Raw genomic sequence first — 26474 nt, forward strand, 5'->3', positions numbered from 1 at the left:
CAAAAAGCATTCATTAGTTGTTGTTTCTTGTACTAAATGCTGTCTACTCAAGCTAGGACTGCAGTTCCTTGGAAAGACTCTTTTGAGGAATCAGTGTTTTGGCTCTGTGCCTTTGTGTTCCTGAGCTAATGTTCATGTGCCCATGGCAAGCTCTAGAGCCCAACCTGAGCATTGTTTGCAGGTGCTGCCCCATAAACTCGGGCAATTACTACTGATTATTTGCCTATGTCAGTGCGGTGCTTCTCTCCTGTTCACAGACTGTGTGTCTAAAGATGTATCACCAACAATTTTTCGCTCTCAAGAAGAGGGACAAAGTTTCTTGCATGCACCTGCTACACTCACCATTAGGTGGTGCCAGTAAAGGAGCAGTGGTACCATCTCATTGTAGTTGCTGTACCTACTGGTTCCGACTATCACTTGACTGTCATGCAAGGCAGACGAACATGAGGGAATGCAAGATAGTACTTGAGCATTCTCATACAAGTTGCTCCACTTCCCAGAATGATGCTTACAAGTTACATAAACCTTTGATGGCACACAGCCTCATTTTATCATTGGTTGCAACAAAACTGTTCCTGAAACACGGCGAGGGTTGTTCTGAAATTAGGAGCTGATCCCTCAGCACGGTTGGATACCTGTGTGCTACTTCTCAGAGGTGGTGCCTGTTGTGCCTGCGTTTTGCCCAGCCTTAACAGACTGACTATCGGAACCTGTGCAGGTACCACTTCTTTTATCCGGAAGACATCAGTGAAACTAGCGTAGCTCCAAGTGATGACGAAAACGGTCTGGTGGATCGGTCCCTGTCACGCTTTGCCACATCACCTCACACAACACCTGCCCATGGGGCCACCACAGCAGTACCTGGTATTGCAGTGCCTGCTACACCCGAAGCCAGAGCAAAGCCCAACGAGAATATCGGCCCAGAAGCCCCTCCTGAAGTCAAAGCCGTTACCCATGCTTCTCCTGCCAAGTCAGCCACTGAAGTGAATGGAACCACTGTCACTGAGCAAAGGTAACGTAAATGTTACTTGTCGTTTGTAATATTAAACATTGGTTGTGCTTTCTAGACAATCACATGTAAGAAGACAGGACAGGCGCAACCAATGTTTCCTATTACAACGAACCAACTTGCCCAACAACGCATCCTGCTAAATTGTCATTTGATTGAACCATCATTTGCCAGTGCCGGACTGCCTAGGTGTTATTCGGAGTGTATTTCGCTGCAGACTCTTGTTAGTCTTTCTACTTAATCTTGCATTTAGTATAAGTTGCAACTGTTTCACTTCAGTGAATGAACATTTTAATGCCATGTCTCACTTCAGTGCTATGCACTGGTTCTAACAGATGTGCAGGTCCTGTTGCAATAGCAGATAGGCCATCCATGTCCCACTCTAAGCCCATTCTCTATAAAGCCCACAGATGCAGATGCATTATGAATTGTGGGTTTGTGCTATAGTAGTTATGTTAATAACTGTGTGGCTGTATAGAGCTGAAGGGCAGTTCGCATATGCAGGTTTCTGTGTGCCACTAGTGGTTCAGTTTGGAAATTTTCTGTATCTTAAATGCCTGTGATATGCCGTTTTTCTGACCACATTTACTGATGCCTTCTCTGTTACCTTTCAGAGTTGTTGCTACGTGAATGGAGCCATGAGCTTACCACATGCTGTGATGAGCTTAAAATTTTTTACAGCTTTTTTCCTGGCAGTACAGAACAGCAGTTTTCCAACTCTCCTGCTGCTCTGTGCAGCTCACACACGCTTGTTGTTACTAAATTAAAAGATTGTTTGAGTACAATGTTATTTCATCATTCCAAACAGCTGTTGATATCTGTACTTTTATACACATTTGTGTCAATTTTTCTTAGCATTCAGTTTCATTAACAATGTCGAATAGACTCCTTAAACTATAGTTTACTTGCATGTACAAAGTGTGTTTATGGAGGTGTCTCAGCTTTTATTGACGATTTGTAGGGTGTGGCATGGAATCTCACATTTTACTGTCAGTAGCATATGTTTGTGTACGTTTTTATACTTAGCAAAGTGAGGAGTGATGCTAGCCACAGCCAGAAAGTGTTTTGAAAACTGTTGTCACTTGAGCATGACTGCTTCATTAGCTCGTGCTACTGTGAACTGTGTTAATTTCACACTGCAGCTTAGCACAATGCACATTCCACTACCACAGTGCCTTGCCTCAAGGCAAGGCATCAGGTGTGCTGGTGCCAAAGCAGCTGCACAAGCACACCCGGCAGCTGGGAACAGCGCCTTCTATGGCAAAGAGGCATCTTTGTCGCACAAAACGGCAAGAGCTTTTTATGGTATTGTGGCCAGAATAGGCACCATTTAATTCGTCAGTGCATACCAATGTCTTAGTGGTCGTGTGTAGCTGACATGATGACAAAGAGGATAATAAAAACACCGCCCAAACACTCCGTACAGATGGTTAACTAACAAAGCTGAAACGTGCGGCCCGCGTGTTTATCACTGGGTTAATTTCAACGGTTCATCAAACAACGGCTTGGTAGGCTGCTGGATCCTCTGTACGCAGTTGGTGCTTGCACTCGGCTGCACGAGCCTGTTCTTGTGCCCGTGCTGCAGCACCGGCAGGGCATAGACCAGCTCATTCTCGGTTCTGCTCATTCTCGGTTGCTGATCAAAAGCTGCCTGCTCCTCAGCAGTACGTATGGCGCGTGGCCTACCCATTTCCCCCCCCCCCCCCCCCCCCGTGCATGCTCATGGGCTTGCACCAAAGGACTGTACAGGCGACAGACGGTTGGGCGGACGAATCGGCTGGCCATATACAGCTTCACTGTAAAAATAAGACATTGCCCATGGCCACCACTGCAGATTGAAATCGCATCACCATGGCAGTATGAATCTGGGAGCTGGATGTTCTAACCGCTCAGGTATTATGTAATTGTGGCTTGGCATATTGTGTGGGATTTGGAGTATAAGACTGGTTCAAGAAAACTGTGCACGTATTTCGGAAGCAACAGCAGACAATACAGTCACGCACCATAGCTTATGCATAAGCAGGCAAATGAGAGCAATGAAAGGGCAGTCGCCAGCCAGGTAGCTTGGTCTGTATATGTCTCGAAAGCATTCAAAGCTAAATTGGCAATGATAGACTGCTCATCACAAGTATATACATTTTTATTCCCCCTGACAAAGGCTTCCTATAATATATACTGTGTTGTATGTTGTGTGGGATACCTGCCACGGTGACTCAGTGGCTACGAAAATGCGCTGCTGAGCATGAGGATGTTGGTCAGAATGCAAAAACACTTTTGTGCCATGCTTTAGGTGTTTCCCACATCTTTAAAATTAACCCAGAGTAACCCCCCTCCCTCTGCCCACCCACTACAGCATACTGCATAGCCCGCTGTGCAGTTTCGGCATAATAAATCCCAGAATGTAATGAACATGTTGTGCAGAATGCACTGTATCTCAAGAATTTGAGACGTTTTTGTTATACATGTTTGTAGCAGTGGCGGCTTGAGATTGTGCTGCAGTGAAAGCTGGATTCCAAAAGAATACAGTAACCTTCCAGTAGTGCTGAACATGTCCTTCTTTATTGATGTTATTTCATGCTTATCATCCACCACTCCCAAAAGCTGGCATTTTGGCAAGGAACCCAGTGATGAAGCTTGAAGTTAATAGAATTTCTAGCCTCGATGGCTTGTTGGCGTGAATTGTGTTCACAGATTGTGCATTGTGCTATGCTGTGGCATTGTGATGGTTACTGCATAGGTTCCTGCAAGCTTTTTCTTTATTTTTAATTTCTGCACGAAAATGTGTACACGTTGGAACAGCGTCTACGTTAGCAGAAGCATATGGGCCACTGCATACATGACCAGCATATTCTGTATCATGTGCTAGGGCTCCTGTGACAATCCTGGCGCTGTGAAGATTTTAGGTAGTGAAAACGGGAGTCCTCATTCTCTAAAGCCACAAGGTGCTGCAGGTGCTATCGAGGCCATGCACATAGCTTTGTCTTAGTTCCAGTTGGATTCAGTGCATCTTGAGTATTTTGGATGAAGAGTATGCAATGATTGTACCAGAATAAGCTTTCCATGTCTTAGCAGCCTTGGATAAAACAAATATAACTGCTTGATGAAATTTCATGCTGGTATACTATTGTTTTCTCTCCATTAGGCTTGCTAAGCCTAAACATAGTCCTAAATATTATAACAAAGTTTGGATCTTTTGTACAAGACTGCTTAAAATTAGTTGATGCATGTGGGGTGTTCATTTTGCACCTCATGATTGAAACTTGTGTGATGATTGATTTGCCTAGTGCACTGGTGTAACCACTCCTTAACAGTTTGTATATATATATATATATATATATATATATATATATATACACCCTTAAACAATGTATATGTCATTGACTGTGGTTGTCAAGCATATGATGTTAAAAACCTTTTGGTGTAGGGAAGTGTATAGAGCTGCACAATTTCTTTTGAGGACTTCAAGTGCTGAAAATTAATTTGAAGCCCTCCACGACTGTAGCTGTGACATCAGAGATGTCACTTTGGAGTGTAAAACCTTGTCATTTGTTGGCCAGGACTGAAGCTTGGGCTAGTTGCAACATGAAGACCACTTTTTGGTACTGCTTTACTGATCTCCAATCATTTTTTTGTCCATATAAGTTCTTGAAATAGATGTGAAGAGTGTTTAACAGATGTGGTTAGGAAGGCAGGAGGTAGTAATGAATGACAAGACATAATTACATACTAAACATCATATTTAATTTCCATATTAGTGTTGATACTTGCAATGTTGCGAAATGAAAAATTGTAACTTTGCTTGTCCGACAGCATGTTGTGAAGCATAAACTTGTGAGACTGTGCAGCTGTGTATTTTATTTTGAAGTCTTGTTCCTCACAAATGTTTAGTAGTCACATTATCCATCGTGAAAATAGTAGCTTTTTTTTTTTTACCATAGCATTTATTTTTACAGATCTTTCATACATGGAGTGCATTGATGTTGCTGTGAAATACAGGAGCAGAACTGATTCGCATACAAAGTTACTACATTTATGCAGTGTTCATTTCACAGCCATACAGTCACATCCATTTTATTGCTTAGTGTGTGGCACATGCCAGAAAAAAAATCAGTCAGTATTTGTGCCTTTCATAACAATTTGCAAAGGAAGTATATTCTGCTGTGTCAACATTAGTTATTTAAAACACAGAACTGTTGTAGAACTCCGCTTGTGAATGAAACATTATTTAGCACTGAAGCTAAAAGTGGCACTGAAGCTGTTATCAACAAAGTATTTCACTGTGAGGAACTTGTATACAGTATCACAGTTTTGCCCTAGACAACTGTAATGCACTTGGTTCATTATGCTAGGCTTAGGTGACTACTGTATAGATTTTCTCTAAAGTCTTCTTGTAGCCTATGAAGTTCACACACCAGTTCTAAGTTTTTGGTTTATTTTGTCTCGCACACTACTGGCTTTGCTTAGTGTGTGTGAAATTCGCAGTATGCTTGTTGATGTGATTGCAGAAATAGCATTTTTGTGCTAGTGTAACTCTGACAGGTCTGGGAGAAACAGCAAAGGATTGAAAGAACCTGCTTGAGCATTTCAAGCTCAAGCATTGCAAACAATATCTTCACTTGGAACACACCATCTCATCAGCATCAAATGTGCTACAAGAGGGTTGAAGTTCTCAGTTTAGTGATTTGCTTCCATTGAAGCTGCTGCTTTAGGAGATTAAACAGCCAGCTCACAGTAAAGACTGGCTCATAAGGCAACCCAGGAGATCGAAATACATCACTGTAGTGTACAGTCTGAAGCAACTTGAAAGTGTCCGCCCCCCTGCAGAGTGATAATTGAACAGCATCAAAACACAGTACTGCAGCCAGTTTTAGAAATTGCTCCAAGCTTGGTTCATTATTTGGTTTCACAATGCTTAGCAACATCCACAGAAAAATAGATCTGTACATGTGTTGGTGCTTATGCAGTAACACAGTCAATGTAGTGGCGCTATAGCTCTGCAAATCTGTGCAGATATGAGCAATCTTGTGTAATTGTGTGTTAGAAGTGGTCCAGTATGTTATAATGTAAAACTACTGTTGATGCTTTGCCTTCATCTGTGCCTTTGCCAAAATATTTTTCAGTACTTATAAGCTGCTTCAACCACAAAATATTTGGCAAGATTTTACTGGCAGCATGTGCCTGTCATCTCATATCTATCCATTTGAGTGCTCCTACATGCAGTGTACTGGGCCAATCCCAAAGATGGCCATGTTTGGTTAAACTTGCACTGCAATCTTGCAATCCACATATGGAACCCTGAACAGCCACTTACCCGTAAAAAACAGCTGTTTTTCCACAAAAACCTTCTCCAAATCTACCTAGGGTCTAGTGACTGCTTGGCCAATTGCCTTCATGCTGTTCCACGCTGTACAGCAAAAGAGAATGTCAATTGGCTTTATCCTAACAGGGCGTGTTCATAATGCATATACCATGTGTATTTGGCTGAAACACACTGTGCGATCTTTATTTGAAACATGCAGTACAGTCCAGTACGAGATTCAGCTTGTTACCCAGTGACCGGCACTGCGGGTGAATTATCCAGGTGCAAAAATGTGGTCGCCTGCGTCTGTAGTCTGATGACATGAGAGGAGAGCTGTTGTTGCAGAAATGACACTGCAGCTAACACTGTCTTTACTTCTGTGCATCATCTACTCAAACTTGCTGCTCACACTTTTTTATGTTGCATCACATATCAGGCTGTTCTATACTACTTTTACCCACTGCAAAAAAATTTTGTAAAACACAGCTCCCATATCTGGTGTGAATGTCTAGTCCTAAGCCACACATTTTAACATTGCATTTGTTATTCAGTGTTCCTTGAATCTGGGCATGTTACATTGACTTCTCATTGCATGCGAGGTGCATAACTTACAAACATAGAAATAAAATCATAAAATGTGTTGTCTTGCATTTAGTGCCATTGTCCCGTTTCACTCAATACTTGTAAACACCCTTTACACATGGCCGTCTGAAAGGCCTTGAAGTCCTTTGCAATCAACGTTCTTGCAAGGTGATAAAGGAAAAAATTCTTACCTGGGCAGTGGTCTTTTGTAAGAGTCATATTGAAACAAAGAAGCTTAATATTGCCTGCAAAAATCGTTATCCCTAGCAACTGCAATTTCTTATTTGGAGCCATGTCCAATGGTGTAGACTCGCCTTTCTAAGGCACAGATATCACCTGCTCTTGGTGCCTTGGCAGCCACATGCGATAAACCTAGTGCATCTACTCCCTGCGGTGTTCTGCGCTACCATGACCATTGTCCAGTATTGAGCTTTGGGACATCCAGTAAGCCTTTTGTAAAAATGTTTATTATTCCCTTTCTCAAAGCAGTTTGCTATAGAGAAACGAGATAGTGCATTTGATGGCACGCTGCAACCTGCCTCAGCGAAAGCGCACGAATAAGAAACCATTGCCTCTTCTGTCCTGCTTCTGTGCGACGAGCTGTCGGAAGTGAAACTGTGTTTTCGCTAACGCATTGTGCTCCGTTCATGCTGCAAAATGTGGAGCAGTGGAGTGTTTGACTGGAATGAATCTGCGTGTCCAAGTTCACGGACCACTGCTGGCTCTTTGCGATGAACAGTTTCCCTCAAGGATTAAAAAAAAAAACACTCATCCGCCAGCGTTCTAGCGATAACCTACAAGGAAGGACTTCAACCCCGGAACGCGTGAGTACCGCTACAGTGACAAATGGAGTAGCGCCGCATCATTGGCCTATAATAAAGTTTCTCGCACACAAACTTACGGCCACTCTATCGCCAATGTATTAAGGATAAGTGAACGGCCGCACGCTTGAATCATTATGACAAAGCATGGGTGACTGCGACTGCACCTACAGTACATGTTCGAAGCTGAACGTTTCGTAACGGGCCACACAGTAAGCAAGTAACCAGCGGTAATATGCATTTGCTACAAGCTATTGCGACGTACAGAACATGTACGTTACAAGGCTTGTGCCCAGCAAGAACAAATCTATCGCACTTGAGCACACTTGCGAGCAATCAGGCTGAAAATAATCTGATAGTGACCACTCTGAGAACATTACTTGGTCGGAAACGTGACAAGCCGTTGCTTAAAAGTACTTGCTTAATAAAGAACGAGTTAAACACACTGGTACTGATTCAATTCATAGCGGGAAGTTAGGATAGCTGGGAATACATCTTTAGCCCCGCTTTTACTAAAAGCACGGTATACGCTGCTCGTGCCATTTGGACAAAGCATAATGAGCTCAGAAAGCGCTTACATGTCCTTTGAAGTTGTAGCCAAAGCTTTGCGTGTCGTTTACCCAGTCTCCGTCTGCGGTATCCGCCAAAACGGAGTCGTGTTACATCCATCGTAAAAACTGGCAGCTGAGGCAAGCAATGGACACGTCGCCACGTGATCAAATGACAGCACCCGCGGGATCGCCGTGAAAAGGGTCAATATGGAGTCGCTGCTAATGCTAAGGAATAAGCATTAGTATGACCAGCTTTGAATTTAACACATGGCCATGACAGCCTTTGCAGATTAGGAGAGCTTTCAGCTGTAATGTTACTGCACTTTAACAGGGGTTTTACTTGCTAATTCAAGCACACTGTAATGGGGGATTCCGGAATAATTTCGGCCACCTAAGATTCTTTAATGTGCACCCAATGCATGGTACACAGGCATTTTTGCATTTTGCCCCCGTCAAAGTGCAGCCACTGTCGCCGGGATCTGATTTTACGCCCTCAAGCTTAGCAGCGTTGAAGCCACTACTCCACCACGGCAGGTATTTCACTGCATTGCCCCAATGAAGCCATTAGACTCTCCCTTGTATTCACAGATGGAGTGTAAAGCAGCGCCAGCTCTCAAATGATGTGAACAACATGCTTTAATCTGTTTGCGATGCTTGCAATGAGGAGATTCTGAGAAACTCCTATCTACTTCAGTGCTTTTGAGCAGACATCGAAGTAAATGGTCACCGAATTTTAGCTTGGCAACTTCCCAGAAGCATTGTGGACGTGTACTCATTGTTCCAGCTGAAAGGCAGAGTTGTACATATGTGAAAGCAGGGGTCAGTATTGATGTGTGTCTATTCACTTCTAACGAGTCTCTGCCTGCATTTGCATTGAGATGTGCTAGCAGCATAGCATGGCTTCCACTTGCATAGTGGCTTGCTATTATACATATTGCACATAAACTGGCACTGGCCTGCAAGGTGCCATACACACTAGTGTTGCTTCACTGGTGGTATGGGTATGTGCTATGCGCTGTTACTGGTGCGAGTGTTCTTGCGAGTGTTGCCAGCAAGAGTAAACAACTGCGCTCACGTTTCTCAAAAAGTGAAGGAGCTATTTTAATTGTACAAGGCAACTTACATACTTTCACCATCACCGTGAGGAAAAGAAAAAAAGAAGCAGTAGCTTTAATTGAAGCTGTGCGGTGTGTGCACATAACATGTCATAAAAATTTGGGCAAGCAGCTCAACTGCAACATACTATAATAGTGCACTTTGCTGCTCCAGCGCTCAACATTCCTTACTGATGCATTGAAACATGATCAGCTTCTTTAGGCAACACAACCTTCATAAAGCACAACGAACACGTACAGAGGCACCTGGTCAATACAAGACATCTATGCATTGTAAGAAGGAAATATGGCAACGTTTTAGCCCTGGGCACACCATGAGAATGTGTGTAGGTACATTCTCATGGTAGTACACAAAAAACCAACAAGATGGCCTAGTGCAAAAAGGTTATCCAGAATCCACTTCTGTAGCAGTAACAAGCCTAGAAACATTTCATTTTGATTCGTGTTGGCACAAAAATGTGCTTGCAACAAGATAAATACATTTTTTTTCCCAAGAATGTACCAGAGTTCTTTAAGACTTGGGGTGTATACTCTTAACTAGGTACCTCATGGCATTTAAGGTGCAATTGAGGAGGGAGTAGGTATGTTCAGAAGCAAAAACAATAAATAATCACTCATCACCAGAAATGAAAGATTGACACTCACAACTTTGCTTGCATTTCATGGTCACTGGAAGGGGCTTATGAGCTGTACAATTGACTGCATATTATACACAAGAACATGCACAATCGCTGAAATGTGTTGCACAAGTGGTTAGTTTACAAGCTTCCACAGCATTTCATAATGCACGCATGCTAAATGCCTATGCTTGTTCTGTTGCTTTTCTGCACCAACACTTCGGCCTTGAGCAAAACGCGGTCAGTGGTCGTCAACCAAAAATGCATACCGTGTCAAAAGACTGAAGGTGGCAGCATTGACAGTAATAACTGCTTAACAATATTTTTCTCAAAATGAATAGTCATCCCAGCTTCAGCCGCTGGTCATTTTCCATTAACGATTTTTCACTGCCGAGCAATCAACTTTGTTCAATCGTTAGCTTTGTTCAACCGTGTCTCAACCATGCTATCATGCAGCACTAGTATTAAAATAATTGAACACAATATGCAGTAATCAATAGGAAACAGTGACTTTTTCATTTTGGTTCAGTCATCTGCTGTGGTTTAAAATTGAACATTGTATACTGGAACACTCATAATCATGCTTGCATGCGCAAAGTTCAGTAGTCTCCTCCGATCACTCGATGCAAGTAAGGACTAAGAACACACAGTCCTGGGTTAGTGGACAGGCAGCACACAACCTATACAGGCAATCCTGCAGGGTAAGCACTTTTTAAAGAAAATGGTTGCTCTTTGCAGTGAATGCTGAAAAACCACAATGCTTAGTAGACGTGATGGCAAAACATTTGTTCAGGCAGTAGTAGTTGTACAGGCTTTAGGTGCACACGCACGATCATGCTGCAAGAAAAAAAAAAGACATTGTTAGAACGTCAATATATCTATAACGAACCACTTTATTAAGCTCTAATATAAATGTAGTTCTAGAAAAGAGCTTTTTACAGCAATTGTGGCACATTTCGTACCTGCAATGATATATACAAATATGCAAGCCTAAAAAATTGAGCATATAATCAGTAACACCTCTCATAATACGATATATATCCTTAGCTGCTGCTTCAGTTGATATTGGCAAAGCTTAGCAACTGAAGTTCATAGTTCTAGGGTGTGTGCGACAAATAAGTTCGAGCTTTCATACTTTGCCAAAATGTAGCTTCTGTCTCTTTCTAGAAGGGCTATGAAAAAAAAAATATATGCACAAGGCAAAATAAATGTCAGATAAAGCCACAAGTGGCGTAAGCCAAATATAGCCTCTGTAGTCATTTATGGCACAATGAATGCTCAGCAAAACCTAATAGTATCCAGCGGCCAGGGCGACAGCTTTCTACTCTCTTTTATATGCAACCATAGGTTTATGCAAAAAATAATGCTATGGTTGCGCATCAAATGCTTACTATGCTAGCATTCATATTGTGCCACATGGGTGACAACAGATTTTTATCTGCAAAAGGTGCAAATTTGGACAGATAAGCATGCCTGATTACTTCATGTCAATGACATCCTAATACAGAATTGATTCCAAACTGCTGATGGCAGTGGTCTTGCTAGTATACACATTACTGTTGCATTCCCTCTCAAACAAACAAAAGAGACATCTGACCTCTGCTGTTCCACCACACTGAACACGGCAAACAATAGAAAATTGCACAAAAATGTACAAAACGGCAGCGAATTCCTAAAGTTTCTTTTTTCTTCTTCCTTAATGCATTATGTACGAGATCACTCTTCTTTTTCCTCTTCAACATCCGCTATGTCTTCTTTTTCACCGCTTAGCTCTTCTGTTGCTTCATCATCGGCTTTCATCTCATCGTCATCGGCCTTCTCTTCATCATGTTCATCATTTGAAGCACCTTTGGTCTCTTCTTCAGCTTTGCTGTCAACTTCGTCACCCTCAGTCCCATCCTCATCCTTCTGCTCCTCAACATCTTCCTGTTTTCCTTCTTCGACGTTTTCCGTACCTTCGTCGACTTCGCCCTTCTCTTCGGCATCTCCCCCCTCTGTACTGCCTTCCTGTTTCTGTTCCTTGCTGTCACCACTGACCTCCATGTTTTCTTCACGGTCCCCAGTGCCACCCTCGCGTATGCTGTCCTCATGTGTGCCATTCACCATACCAGACTCGACCTCTACATCACCTTTGTCACTAGGAGAGACAATGGGCTCCAAGCCTTCGGGCACCACACTCTGGAGAGAGGAATAAAACAAGCTTGCAAAGACCGACCATATGGTGAAAAATATGGTGCTTTGTTGGCTCCTAATTCTCCTTTGCAAAGGGAGATTTAAACAAGAAGAAATTAGATAGGGTTGTGCGAATAGTAATTTCAGAGACGGAATTGTTTAGTGTCAGAAGCTATTTGAATACTTCTTTAATAACAAAGTAATTTTCACACTTATCAGAAAACAATGTTCACATTCTATTATTCATAACATTAGCAAGTTCCTGTGATTACATTGCACATTATGAGGCATTCTTTATTAGAAATTTAATAGGAGCGCTAGGAGCGAAAGAAGCAGTTTGCATATGCAAGAATCCTTGGAGATCGCAAATAAATGCTGACTGTAGGAAAGTTTAGCTCTCTCTGTGACATAGCCTGCTCCACTTCATAAGATCTCGTGTTATGCCTATACTATACACATGGTGACGAAGTTTATTGCACCATTGCTCAAACTTTATATCTTTTTGTGCAAAGTGGACATTTTCAAATGGTCGAAACCTACTAGAAAAATATTTGTATTTACGAATAGTGACAATTTTAATCAGACCGAATCGAACAGCACATAATTCGATTCGTTATTCGAAAGTTTTGAATATGGACACTGTCTCTGTCAAGTTCTGCAGTTCATTTTCCTTAGGCATAATTTCATATAGGCAAATAACAAAAGGAAAAAAAATGACAATATAGAGACGGTGACACATGTAACACTTAAGGTAAAAATGCTAAACTATCCTTTTAATGTTAGCATACCATATATCAGCAGTAGTAAGAGGACTGACTTACCGATCCATTCAGGTTGTACTCTGAAGGGTCAAGCTTCAGGAAAAGGATCAACCTATCCTCTTCTGTGGCCTGGTCAAAGTCTTCAAAATCCTATAATAAAAATAACAGCACCATTAGATTATGTGCCTAAGACAGGGCTCGCATCTCCGACTGTCTGCAGGCATAATTAGACCTGTGAAACAAAATATTTCAATTGCAGCTTGCCCAGACATTAAAAATATAAAACAAACCAAGCACAAAGTAATCTCATTGCTGATGCACACCTACACATGGCTACAGAAGTGAAACTTTTGCTACTGAAAACGGTCATAAAAGAAATACAACCAACCAACATTTATGCACAAATAAGTATAGGCTTGCAGTAGTATGAGACGCTATAAAAGTAGAGGTAAACATTGTCTTAAGTATTGTTCAAATGGTATGTCAACAGCTGTCTTACCCCGCAGTATTCCTTTTCGTTGAAGAAATGTGGTGGGAGAGTGCAAACACCATCAACCTTCTTGCAGTGCTCCTTCATGAACTCCCTGTCTTCTTCTTTGCCAGGTTCAGTGATATCGATACTCTCAAAGGGCACCTTTATCGACTCCAAGATCATTAAGGCCCTTTGCTGGTTCTTTTTAACCTGAAAGGAAGACATCTTAAATAGTTAAGCACAGTTATCAGGATCGTGTAGCATAGCATGTGCACTGCATAAAATTCAGATGGGTTTGTATCAATGGTCATTTGAAATGTGTGATAACATCTAGCTGCATGAACAGCGAAATAGTAACAAATGATTAAAGTAGTCGAAGCTGCTACATATCTGGCATGGAAATTGTGCTTAGAGATCGAAAAAATAAGTCACAACCAACTACAAAACAACCAATTACAATCTAGAAGCAATAACATAGACCTGCTGTAACCATGGTCTAGACTTAATTGGTAATGGACAGTGGCTTTAATCTTGAAGATCCAGTCATGGCCATAATCTTGGCTTGTTGATCGACAAAGATTCACAAAGATCAGTCGCTATAGAACGATGTCTTGTCAAATTCTCCGGTGCACATATTGTGTGCTTTTCGATGCACCTAAATTTTCTACACGTCTACATTCCGTTCTAGACAACCGTTAGCACATGCCATATGGTGCATCGTCAGAAACAAAGATACCCATCTGAAACTGCAAAAGCAGTTTGGCAGTTGGCAGCGGCCACATACAAACACTGTGGTTTAACTTGCCGGGCGACTGATATTTTCGTTTTATTTTCCCTCTCTGTTTCAATTAGTAACGCGAGCGCATTTAACAACCGTTCAGGAAGCGCATGTCAGTGGCTTTGTTTTCAATAAGTTCCCGTGCACATCAAAAGAGCGCGAGTGCTTCGGCGCCAACGTCTACGAATTAAGGCACGGCTCGGAGCTCTTTTTTGGACCAGCAATAGAAAGAATCAACAACAACAAAAAAGTGGCGCATTGCTCGGCGTCCCGGCGTTTCAACACCGCGCTATATTTTAGCAGTTTTGTCGCACAGCGGAAAGAAAGACGGCCGTGCAAAAGCCCAAGAAGAGCGCTGCTGGCAGGAGCCCATGCGTGCGAGCCTGCGCAATCCGCGATATGCGCTGGGTGGGACCGCGCGGCCCAACCCCTCCGGCGGGCTCGTATGCTCTTGTGGACCTGTACCGCTATCCTCGGAAAACGCGGTCCGGAAGGAACGCTCCCGGCGTAAACAGGATGCGCCTTCGAGGCGGTCGCGAGCGACGTCCCTGCTTTGCACGGTCGTTCGGCTTCCCGTCTTCCAAGCCGCGCTCGTTTTGATGGGCGACTCGAGCTCGCGATTGTTGGTGCAAAGCCGCTGAATAAGGAGTGGGCCGGCCCCGCTCCCTTTCTCCCTCACAGCCACCACCACCGCCGCCGTCGCGGCAACCGGCGTTGTCGAACGAAACGACCTACCTCCTTGCTGGCGGAGATGCCGGAGACGTACATTTTGATCACCATTCTGAACAATCCACTGCGTACGGTGCAGACAACAGAGATACTCCTCTCCGACGAGTTTCTAGCAGAAGCAATGCGATCTCACTCACTCTGCAAGGGCACGCGAGAGCACCCGAAAAAAACGATGACCAAACACTACAGAGCACTACTATAGCACTACTGCGTTCTCCACGTCGCACAGCTCGTCTCAGCTCGGCCTCGGGGCTGTTTCCAACGCACTCGCTTCCAGACACGGGCGCCCGCCGACAAAACTGGACGATTCAAGAACGAGCATCACCAAGAAAAACAAGACGGCGTGGCGTCATCCGATCACGTGCCGCGGTGGGCGGAAACCTTTGCCGCGACGCTCCCGCTGGTTTTGGTTTCTGTTTCGCCCTCCGCGTCTAGTGGCGCCCTTCGCCCCGAGTTCATGAATATATACTATACCTCCCCCCCCCACTTTTTTATTCTTTCTTTTCTGTTTATTGCTGCACCTCTTGTTGCGTCTCTTGGTAAGCACCGCGGCACTACGCCACCCACAAGGTCGATGAGCGTGAGCCGGTGTTAGTCATCATCGAGCGTCACATTTTGCCACGTCATTGCGCGCTTGGCGATTGAGTTATATTGTTTGCATAACAACAGAAAAATAACTTCGGTGGGAGCTAATTTTTTTCAGCTGTGTGTCACCAAAAGCTTCAGTGCGTGTAACGCACATAGTCGCGATTGTTAGGGCACGACGTAAAACTAAACCTAACACCTCACCTTCTGACAGTGAAAATCGGTTCGTCTAAACACAAGTGATCTAGAAAACTTGAGATATATCCTTGTCGCACCCGAACATCCATGATACAATATTATAAATGAAAATGCTAAGTACGTCGACTCACGTTTCGTGCACTCCTCTGTGAAATTGTGAACTTCTGTGTGTGTTCTCGCAAAGTGCTGGTATTTCCATATGCAACTGCATGCATCTTTATCTTCAGCTGGTTGCTAGAATCTCTCACAGCACTTTGTGTTCATGCTGTCTTTCTGTACTTTGTGATACATTTGTCGCACATATTGTGATAACATGTTTATTTCCCAATCGATGAGGAGTCGCCGGTGCCCCGCGCCAACCTATCCTGCTACATCATGTCAAATAAAATACTAAGATAGGATTAAAATAAAATACTAAGATAGGATTAACGCATAGATGCGTATGTAGAAACCGACATTTATTGGACTCGTTATGATACGAAGCGTTGCTTTATGCCGCTGTAGAGTAGTAGTTGTTTGCCGGTACTGTGCAAACCTATGCGTTGTCACAGAAGGTGAAATTTCACCTAGAGCTTGCTACAAAATTATAAAATATATCCTTGTATTTCTGAAGGAAAAGAATTTAACAAATATATTCAAGTTATTATCAACTCCGTTATGTGTGACCACTCAGCAGTGTCCTCCCCGTAATTATCATCCTGCGCAACGGTGTAACTGACTTTATTATTTATTGCTTTAGTGGGAGGGGTGTGCACGCACTTGACTGGGGACAGCGAAAGGGGGAGGGGGGTGCTTGGTAGACTGCACAATCACGCATAAACTACTGGATGGGGGGGGGGGGGGGGGGGGGGTCACGCGGCCAGTGTACCACCCCTTGGCTACGCCACCGAGCCTGCGGGAGCATTTCGATGAACTCCTCTATCACAAATTTCGGACTCAGCTCCTCAGGTTTCCACGTCGTTGTCGACGCTGGCGTAGCTGTTTGTGTCCATTGAAACACCGTTTGCTTCTTAAGCAGCTAGCAGAGTCACCTTTTCCAAGTCTGTCGATAAGGGCCTTTTGTTGAGCCGAGTAGCAGGCAGGCTACAGGGCTGTCCGCGGAAGTTCAGTCTAACCGAAGTATCTGTTCCTGTTAAGCGTATTTCTTCTGCATTGGACCCTTGGAAAAAGCACTGTTTTTATATCCGAAAGCTCCGCTAAACGGGATTCGTATTAACGGGAGTCTACTTTACTTTTTTACCGACATGTTAAAAAATAAATTAGTACTTCTGCCAAATCCGCTTTGCAAGCATCTGAAGGAAAAAACTTTTTGCTGACAAAAACAGAAATATTTAATAAGGGAAACGTATTAAGGGAGCGTTTTGAATTTCGTAGCTTCGCATATCGTGTTGATCAATTAAACCGCGTACAACAGGTAGGCTCAGCGAGCTTCGTCTGGTATTCATGCGTTCCTGTTTAGTGCCGTGCTGTGTTTCAGGAAATACAGTCCCTCCCCCCCCCCCCCCCCCCTGCGACACGCTGAGAGCAGTGTTGTGCGACACGCTGAGAGCAGTGTTGTATTTATAGGCACAAGCCTACTGCTGGCCGGAACCGTTACGCATGACGCGGCGTTCCGCAACGCAGAGCGTTTAATTGCAAGGCTTGGAATATATGAACGCCACGGATCCAGCCACGTGTTCGGCATGACGTGCCTGGATGGTTATTGACGGTGACGGGGCTGTTCTCTTCGACATGGGAACGAGTACGTGCGCATCGTGGAGAAAAACAAACGAGCTCAAAGAAGCAACGTGATTGGATAATGCTGGCTTTCACATACACGCCACTTATTATTAGCATTGCGGTACGGTAACGATAACGATCCCTCAGCGCCTGAGGGATCAATATTAGTGGTTTGATGGGCGTAGCATAGGAGTATACGTTCTTCGCGAGTGAAGGTCACTTGCGCTGTGTACTGTCTGTGAACTTCGGTTCTTGTGTACTATAGAGGTGCCCGCGCAAATCGGGCGTTGCGAAGTTTTTGGCGTCGTGTGGAGCTATTTATTTATTTGTTTGTTTGTTTATTTATTTCAGCAATATTGCTTGTTTATTATGACGTTTACGTAATATGTAAACTGATGGGCGACCTCATTGTTGTTGCCTCCTAACTATTACTTGAAAGGATTGACGATAAGCATTATTGCTTGTCTATCATACTACTTACGTAGTAAACCGATGGATGACTTTAACGTGGTTGCTTGAAAATACTATGGATATAATGGGGGTGCGATATTTTGTAACGACAACGAAAAACAGGCGGACTCCGATTAATTCTTCTCTGTTGATATTGTTACGTGTAGCTGATGTACAAGTCTATTTACAATATATTTACACGTAGACCAACGGTGGCAAAGATGGCGACGCTATATCAAGCGGGCACACGTCGTCTTCTTTCTCCTCAATGCAGAGACACTGTGGCGGCTGTTCCATATCGATATGTTCGTGGCCTGATGGGAGAAAAGAGAGAAAAGGAAAAAAGAAAAGCTTGTGCTGAATTCCAATGGCAGATCGAGATCTAGATCCGGGATCGCCTTGCGGAGCAGTCCAGACCGCTCCACCGAAATCGGCAGATACGATTGGAAGTATGTGGGACGTAAGCATGTAGTTTCTCCACTAGATGGTTCATGTAGCAGACGACATAGAGTAGACAACAAACTGAGCAGACGGAGCAGACGATACGAGGCAGCACAAGCGATTTGCTGTTCGGCCGCAACGATGGATAGAGATGAACGTCGTAATTGACACACATTTTCTTTTTAAGAAAATCACTGCTAGGAAAGCAGCTTCTCAGATTCAAGGGGTGAGAAAATGGGCGAAGACGACAACAAATGTCTTTAAATAGTGCTTGCAAACGCACGTTTGACGATCTGTTCCGTTCGCCGAACCAAGAAGGCCAAAGTTGCGAACTTTATAGTGGGGGCCGCGGCTTAGATGAAAAGGTAAGAGAGACATTGCTTCTTGATCAGCTCAAACTTTCTCAAAGTTCGCTTTTGAGTTTTTATGTAGCGAAAGACCTGAAGTTCCGCACTAGCCTTGCCACACTCATCGTGGCTCTACATATATATACATATATCAAGCCACGATGAGTGTGGCAAGGCGCTGACACGGTGAACCGGCTGACAGCCAGGCTTGCGTGTATTCGAAACTCGCAGTTCGGTGAATAAAAGAGAAGTGCCACATCGGCGTGAGGAATGCCGGTACTTCGTATGCGGTCAATTGTGCAGCCATGACTGCTCTGGCTGGAGCGCGAGTGCTCCATATGCAGATCTGGAGCAAGTGTTCAGCGCCGGTGGATGACGCTCTGTATCAGAGCTTGCGGACCGCTCTGGATCTGCCATTGGAATTCAGCATTATTCGAGATGCATTGAAAGTCCAACAATTACGTTAGCATAAAACCGAACACGGGTGAGTTAGCATAAGCGGGCTCATGGAACACGGATTCAGTTAGCATATAAACTGAGAATGGCCCAGCGAAGACAACTCGGCCGTACATCCGAATCATGTCTGTATGTCTGTTCACCGTTTCGGATATGCTACCACGGATGTCCCAAGGATATCGCACATGGACCTTTTCTTTTATTTACTTATTTTTGGCAAACACGTACGTGAATGTTTATTCTTCAATTGAGGCTTTGTCATTGAGCTTCCTAGTAACAGCATTATGTTTGCTCGCATGTTGGAATTACAATACGAAGCTGTCCTGTCTGCAGCTCGTGTGCATATAGTCGTACATTAAGAATTCTCTGACGTAGTTTGCTTTGAAAACTTCATTTAGTTCAATAATTAAGCCACTTTGCGCTTGTCGGAAGGCCTAGAAGAAGGAGGAGTATATCATGCTGCAATTCAGCACACGTGTGCGCACGCGTAACGTGTGAACTTTCTTGGTGTGTGTGGGCGCTCGATAGCGCCCGTTGCATCTGTGTATACAGTACGTGCTGCGACTGTAGTATATGTTATAGCAGACGCTGTGCAAAAGGCTCTCGCATATGTCCGTAAAACGTACGCAGCGTGTGCCCGTGATGTCGTCCTCGCGAACGTGCAAGGGATATGTCCGCGCGGGACACGGAAAGTGCGCGCAAACGATCATTTGAAGGACTTTCGCAGGACGTCATTGTTGTCACTGGGGTGTGAACTAATATATATATATATATGTGAGAGAGAGAGATTTTTTTTTTTTTTTAGAAAGGTCATTGTGGAGTCCACTTCAAAAGAAAAATTTACACCTTTTGAGGCCTGTCTTGTCTCTCAGAAACAATAATCTTGCTCTACCTTGCCTGCATTTCCTTTTTTTTTTTTTTTTCGCGCTGCGCTCCGGGTATTTTCTGGTCACGAACAGCGTGCGCCTATCCGCGCCACATAACGTTCCTGACAGGAAAGTAACCAACGAAGAGTTTAAAGATAGGAATGACACTGAAAGACGCGCCACAGGCTTGCGTTTCGCTTGCTATATACTCCATTGAGCCGCTTGGATCCCTTAATCAAACTCACTGTTGTTCGTGGACAAAGCAAACCCCGAATGGTGTACAAATAACTTTAAGAGCGTGGATTCTCTCTCTTTTCTTTCTATCCCTCTATCTCTGTATCTTCTTCCTATCGATGGGTACGCAATCGGCAAAACAAAGAGATCAGTCGCTTGTATACCCAAGAACCCTACAAGTCTTCTTCGCTTCTGCTGGGACCCAAAACGGAACGCAAGGCTATTGTATTCCCCTGTCTAAGGCTCTCTGTTGTTTGGGTACAAAGTTAGCCTGGAAGGGTGTCAAAAATACCTTAATTAGAAGTATAGATTCTGTCTCTCGCTTGTGCCGTTCTGACGCGACGTACTCGTCGCAACCTGCGACTGTCGTTTTCGACACGGTGTGTTTCTCGCTAATCGTCGCACGTATATATATATATATATATATATATATATATATATATATATATACGCAGGTGCGATGAGATGCCGCGATACGCCCGATCGAGCGCCTTCGTAGGGACGACCTTGGCTCGATTGACGGCGGCGACAAGCCGTGCGCTGGACCGAAACCGTTCGCGGGCGAACCCGACGCACCCGCCCGCTGCGCTCTTGTTCTCCAATTTCGCGGTCTCTCGCCACGCTTTTTCGGGGAGGTGGTTCTCACCCGCTCGTTGACACGGAAGCGTCCGTCGCGACTGACGCCAGTGCGCTGCCGCGGTTGTGGCGCCGCTGCGGACCGGTTCCCGATGTTTGCGCATTCTCGTGGGCGAGCGTCACGACCACGCGCTCAACGGACCTGCGTTTCGATAGAACCGTTCAGCGTGTCGCTGCCATTGTGCCCGTTGAAAATTTCGTTTCGCGGCGTTTTTTTAAAATATCTTCACAATCTTGAAAGTTGTACAGCTGCGTAACGGATTAATAATCTTCAATATACTTCGGTGACGTTTTGTTGCAGGTTCACGGAATGTGGACTCCATTCAAGAGCTCCTTGCATGGAACGCGATATGTGAGAACATTAACTTTTTTTCATGTCGAGCATACGTGGAGAGCACCTATATACGGTCAATGAAAAAAAAAAAAAAAGGAAGAAAAAATATGCCTGATGTTAAAACATTGTGAAAAACTTTGAAGTGATCGCGGCACATGACGACGTACTGACCACCGTCTACCTTCCGACATCGTTTAACGACATTTAGCTACAGGTCTATCAGAAACGTTTCACGATGTAGGCCAGAGGGTGGCACATCATGCATGTGCGCCTCCCCCCCCCCCCACCCATATAGAAAAGATAATTCTGGCTACGCCACTGATGTAGGTGACACGTTTTAAACATCATTATTGTCATCTGTTATATTATTTTCGATGCACTATCTTCGCGTATATGTAGCGCCGGCAGGGGGATAGACCAGGAGCCGAATTCGAATGGCTCGACAGATCTGTGGGCAATTTGAACACTTGACTCCAACGTCATTGGTGCAGTTAAAAATTGCCCTACCTTGTTGAAGTACATCGGCAGCTACTCATTAATTAGCCGACATATTCTGCAGTCAAACCTCAATAACAAGAAACTCGATTTTATGAAATTTTCGATTTAATGAATTGCTTTCGATTCCTCGACAGATATTCAGAAAACCTGATGCGTTGAAAACGTCGAAGCAACAAAATGAACTCAACGTGTCGCACGATTACTGTGGAAGTACAGGTAAAATATTGGGGGCAATATGGGTATGCCGGACGACAGACTATTTGTCGCTCCCATGGAGGACCAAAGGTGCGCTCTCTGTTTACAAATGCGATAAATACCTAGGAAGGCAAAAAATAAAAAAAATAAAATTGGTTGTTCTTTTCCTCCTGAATAAATATAATGTCATAACGAAGTTCTCGTTTTAACGAAGTAACTGTCTCGTTCCGTCGACTTCGTTAAGTCGAGGCTCAATGTGCACACCGTATACTTTGTACAGGTCTGCTCCACGCATAACGTCCTTTCTCCGAATCATACTCCCGAAAGATGCCCGATCGGACGTGCAGAACTCTCATACTTCGGCACAATTGAAATGCTCGAGATCGCATCTGGCCGCAGGACTGACTACATCGCAGGCTATCGTGTTTTGGCCAGCGCACGAGCGACGGTCAGTCGGGAACTGTTCTTCTTCTATGCAAGTGTTTCGAGAATTCCGTGCCTACAGATTACCTGCATGCTCCATCCACTGCGCGGCACTAATTATGTAAAACGTAGCTGTACAGCTCGTGGTACGCGCTGCAAACTATACGAGCTGGCTGCATACACAAACTGGTTCAGACTGTCTGCCTCGTTCGTACGCCTGCGAGGGTCGGTAAACGTATACGCTTGTGCGCGCTTCCTGTTCACGACTCCATAACCTGCATGTCGACCGGCTACAGGTATGACTGAACGTCCAGGAAATGCGCTTCCCTCCTCCCTGCACTCGCTATCACTGTGTCACCGCGCTGTTTCTTTCTTGCTTGCTTTCCTGGCACGGGTCTGTGCGTCACGCTCTCCAGTGGAAAAACGATGCCGCTGTTGTTGGCTGCGTGCTGAACAAAACGAAAAAAAGCGCGCTTGCACTAGTCGTGGTTTGGATGTGTAGTGGATAACGCCTATTGGTTCAAGCACATTTACGCAACTGACGAACACAAATTAAATAAAAAAAAAGAAACGTAGCACTTGCCAATTCTGGGATGACAGCAGACGTCAAAAAATGTTCCGGGTATACATGCCGCAGTAACAAGCCCACTTCTTTACGCTTTCGAAATGTGGTCGCAATTGGGCTATAGTATATAATGCTGATTTCATATTATTAATAGAAGCAGTGAGTTCAAATTCTGGAAGACCAGCCCTCAGACGAAGTACCCAGAGAAGAACGGCACACACATGTGTCGGTGACGACAGAAGCAGTCGCCGCACGGTATCCTCCAAATGGCATACACGTAAAAGAAAAAAAAATCATAAACGTACATTCCAACTCACTGTAATGAACCTCGGTATAGGCAAAAGCGCACATGCGCCGCATAAATGGTTATGATTGACGTGTGGATTCGCTCAGATACCCTGGCATTGCATAAAACAAACAAAATTGAGCTACCAAGTCCCACCAGGTTGCTGAGTCACTGCACATGCACAATTCCAGAATAGTTCTTCCCACTGATTATATATTTAACTAGATCGTATTCTCTCTATTTCAAACAGTCGCTGCAACGCTGGTGGGCGGAACATTCAGGCCAATAAAAAGGAATTTCTTGTTTTCGACAGAGAACGATATTCTGCTTTCGAGTTCGTTATAAACGGGCTTCGATGTATCCCTGTCAAGCGGGCTCATTGACAGCCGTATAACTTAAGAGATGTGATTCCGAAGAACATCAGTAAGGCACGTATGGCTTGGCTCGTATTCCTCCCCCCCCCCCCATTTTTTGTATTATATACACCCTTTAATTGGTTCTCATTCTGTCGAGAAGACGACGACCGAGCGGGACAGATGCGATGTGTATTCATTGCAAGACAGAGGCCGAGCCGGCGTTCTTAGTGAGCAGCTCCTGGACAGAGCGCGCGGAAGATGATGTCTATAATCACGATGATTACGCCCAGCGAAGAGGATGACGAACATGAGGAGCGCCTGCCACAAACACAAAAGTAGTTGAAAGACGAGCATCTGGTGCATGAGGTGGACAATCTCTGCACTGCGCCGCCGTTGATCGCACACCAAGAGCACCGGTGCGACCGGGGCTGTTTTCGAGCGCGCCACATTATGGCGGAGCTAGCGGTGAAGGAATTTCTCGCAATATATCTCTGTTTACATACTCGTACATCCCCCTTGTCGCTTCGCCCCGAGCCCGACGCTTCGAGCTCTCGTATGCTGCACATTCCGTGCGACTGTCGTTGTGGAATCGCTGCAAGTAATAACCGTCGCGGAACGCTACACGGGCATTCTCCAAAAATGTGATGCACACACAGCCTGCGCGCGCCGAGCGGCCAGAAGCGATGGCTTCACGGTCGGCCGCCGGTTGACCGAGTACCGGCGCCTAGCCATGCAGCCGCAGTGGGAGGAGGTAGAGTGGGAGGGAGTCTGGGGCTCGCTCCCTCGATTCAGTGCGTCGCGGTGTTATCGAGAAAAAAGCGGGCCCTGCCCCGGTTTGTTGACTTCTTCCGTCGGGCAGGCCACGGCGTGCGGTCACCCGGCCTGCGAGCGACGGGCCCCCCGTCGCCGCCGATGCGGGACTCCTGCCGCCCTTGTTGCTGGAGGCGGTACACGCAAGACCGGGTCCACGTGCGTTGCGGCCCACCCTCCCCTTAAATCTGCTGCCGCTACCTTTTCTGTGAGCCGTGTGACCCCCTCTTAATGCGCCGGGACGCGCCCGCGAAGCCACGGAACTGCGCTGAATGCGTATACGTGAAGACCACGTGACCTCCACGGCGGAACAAACTTGTGCCTCTTGCACGATACTCCCTTTCCCTCTTTTCCCCCTTTCTTCGTGTTTTACGTTTTCCTTTAATTTTTCTCTCCCCCTTCTTTCCTGAGAAACCCGTTTATCTAAAGCAGTAGTTGAGTGCACGGTTAGAACTGGGCTCGGGAAATTCATATGAGGAGTCCTATAACGTCTAATACGCAACAAGTGCTCGCTCAGTTGGGAGAAAGAGATATATAACAAAGCACAAATTAGACCTCGTAAGTGGAAAAATTTTGGAATGACCGAAGCAGGCAGGGCGTGTATACTGACAGATAACTGATAAACTGAACGGACGTGCTTGCGTGGCGCGGCATGGCTCTCGCTGTCATTTGCTGTCAATGTCAAAAGGCTGTCAGCCTTTTGACATCATCTTTCTTTCTTTTTGTCGTTGCTTGAGTAACGAATTTGAGATATTTGGTATGCCGGCTCTGACGTAGCCTACCTTCCCGCGTTTCTACGTATGAAAAAAAAAAAAATTACCAGGTATCCTATCCTTGTTCGTTTATCATAACTGCCCGATTCATGGATAACAACAACAAGAACAAGAATTATAAACATTTTCAGAGATGCGTTCGTAAGGGGAGTGTGAATGCATCGACCGGTACAGAGCGTTAAATACGTATATTGTATGTCTGTTTACTTCTTAGCCGGCAGCCTTTACAATTATTTCTCGGGTAGCCCGCATTTCTGATTATACAGGGTGTTTCAGCGAACACTTTCACAATTTTTTAAGGGTTGCCAGTGGCAGATAGCTCAATTCTAGTTAATGAGCCGGTGTAATCGAAGCGGCGAACACTACTTGCACAAAAAAATTGGAATGCAAAATCAACTAATTAACGATAATTCACAAATTAACATTTAGCTAATTATCTTATGACCCACATTGCAATTTACAAATTATAGCAGTGGACTTCGCAAGGCGGATCCACTTGGAGCGAATTCTTAGGACGACACCACTGACATAAATTCCCGAACTTTTCGGAGAAATGCATTGGCGTTCCAGTGCATGAAACGACGTTTTCTTAACATATTAACTGGAACGCCAGTGCACTTCCCCGCAAAGTTCGGGAATTTATGTATCGAAACTGGTGTCATCTTGAAAATTCGTTCAAGTGGATCCGCCTTGTGAACTCCACGGCTAGAATTTGTAAATTGCAATATGGGCCATAATGTAACTTGTTAAAACCTAATTAGTGATATTTAATAATTAGTCGATTTTGGATCTCAATTTTTTGTGCAAGTATTGTCCGTCGCTTCGAGTAGACCAGCTCATGAACTAGAATTGTGATATCTGCCACAGACAACTTTTAAAGATTTTTGAAAGTGTTCGCTGAAACACCCTGTATATCCACAACAGCTAGGTTGTGAATGTCTATTTCTGATGCTCCGATCCAACTATTTGAAAGACATGTCAACAAACGATGTTCTTTAATTTATGAGACAGCAAAAGAAATAAAAAAAAAACGGGGAATTAAGTGAATGAAACCGGTTAAAACAAGATTGAAACAAGTACCCTCGATTATATCACGTCGCCTTTAGTTACAATCACTGTTGACCTATGTGCTCACGTTACGCATGGGTCGACTAAGAGGACCAACGTGACGTGGGCCAGGCGCATCTGCATGGTCCTCGTCACTTAAGTCCTCTCAAAAGTAGACATTCACCACCAGTTGTGGATGTACATCAGAATAGAGGGCTACCCGAGAAAGAATTCTGAGAGCAAGTAAACAGACATACAATACATACGCGTTGGCTAATGAAAAGCAAGCTACCAAAACTCCTACTACAACTTCTGTATGCATGAGTAGGGTTCCACGCTTTCATTGAAA

The 26474-nt window shown here is 44.5% G+C and overlaps 2 protein-coding genes across 2 annotated transcripts in view; one reads left to right on the plus strand and one right to left on the minus strand.

The window, feature by feature from the left end:
• The window catches only part of LOC126521401 (Golgi-associated PDZ and coiled-coil motif-containing protein-like), a 33686-nt gene extending 26728 nt beyond the window's left edge, over positions 1-6958 (plus strand). The window contains exons 7-8 of the mRNA XM_050170092.3: positions 719-1012; positions 1624-6958. Coding sequence (XP_050026049.1) covers positions 719-1012; positions 1624-1639 — 310 coding nt within the window. The 3' untranslated portion in view covers positions 1640-6958. The remainder of the gene's footprint in view (positions 1-718; positions 1013-1623) is intronic.
• A 4490-nt stretch (positions 6959-11448) lies between these two features.
• On the minus strand, positions 11449-15287 carry Sh3beta (SH3 domain binding glutamate rich protein Sh3beta). Its single transcript, XM_050170095.3, has 4 exons — positions 14913-15287; positions 13427-13609; positions 12988-13077; positions 11449-12172 (listed from the first exon to the last, which is right to left on the minus strand). Exons 1-4 carry the CDS (start codon positions 14955-14957, stop codon positions 11711-11713), a joined length of 780 nt encoding a protein of 259 aa, XP_050026052.1. The 5' UTR covers positions 14958-15287; the 3' UTR covers positions 11449-11710.
• Between the last annotated feature and the right edge of the window lie 11187 nt (positions 15288-26474).

Source organism: Dermacentor andersoni, chromosome 6 (genome assembly GCF_023375885.2).
Source record: "Dermacentor andersoni chromosome 6, qqDerAnde1_hic_scaffold, whole genome shotgun sequence".
In the NCBI taxonomy this organism is placed as follows: domain Eukaryota; kingdom Metazoa; phylum Arthropoda; class Arachnida; order Ixodida; family Ixodidae; genus Dermacentor; species Dermacentor andersoni.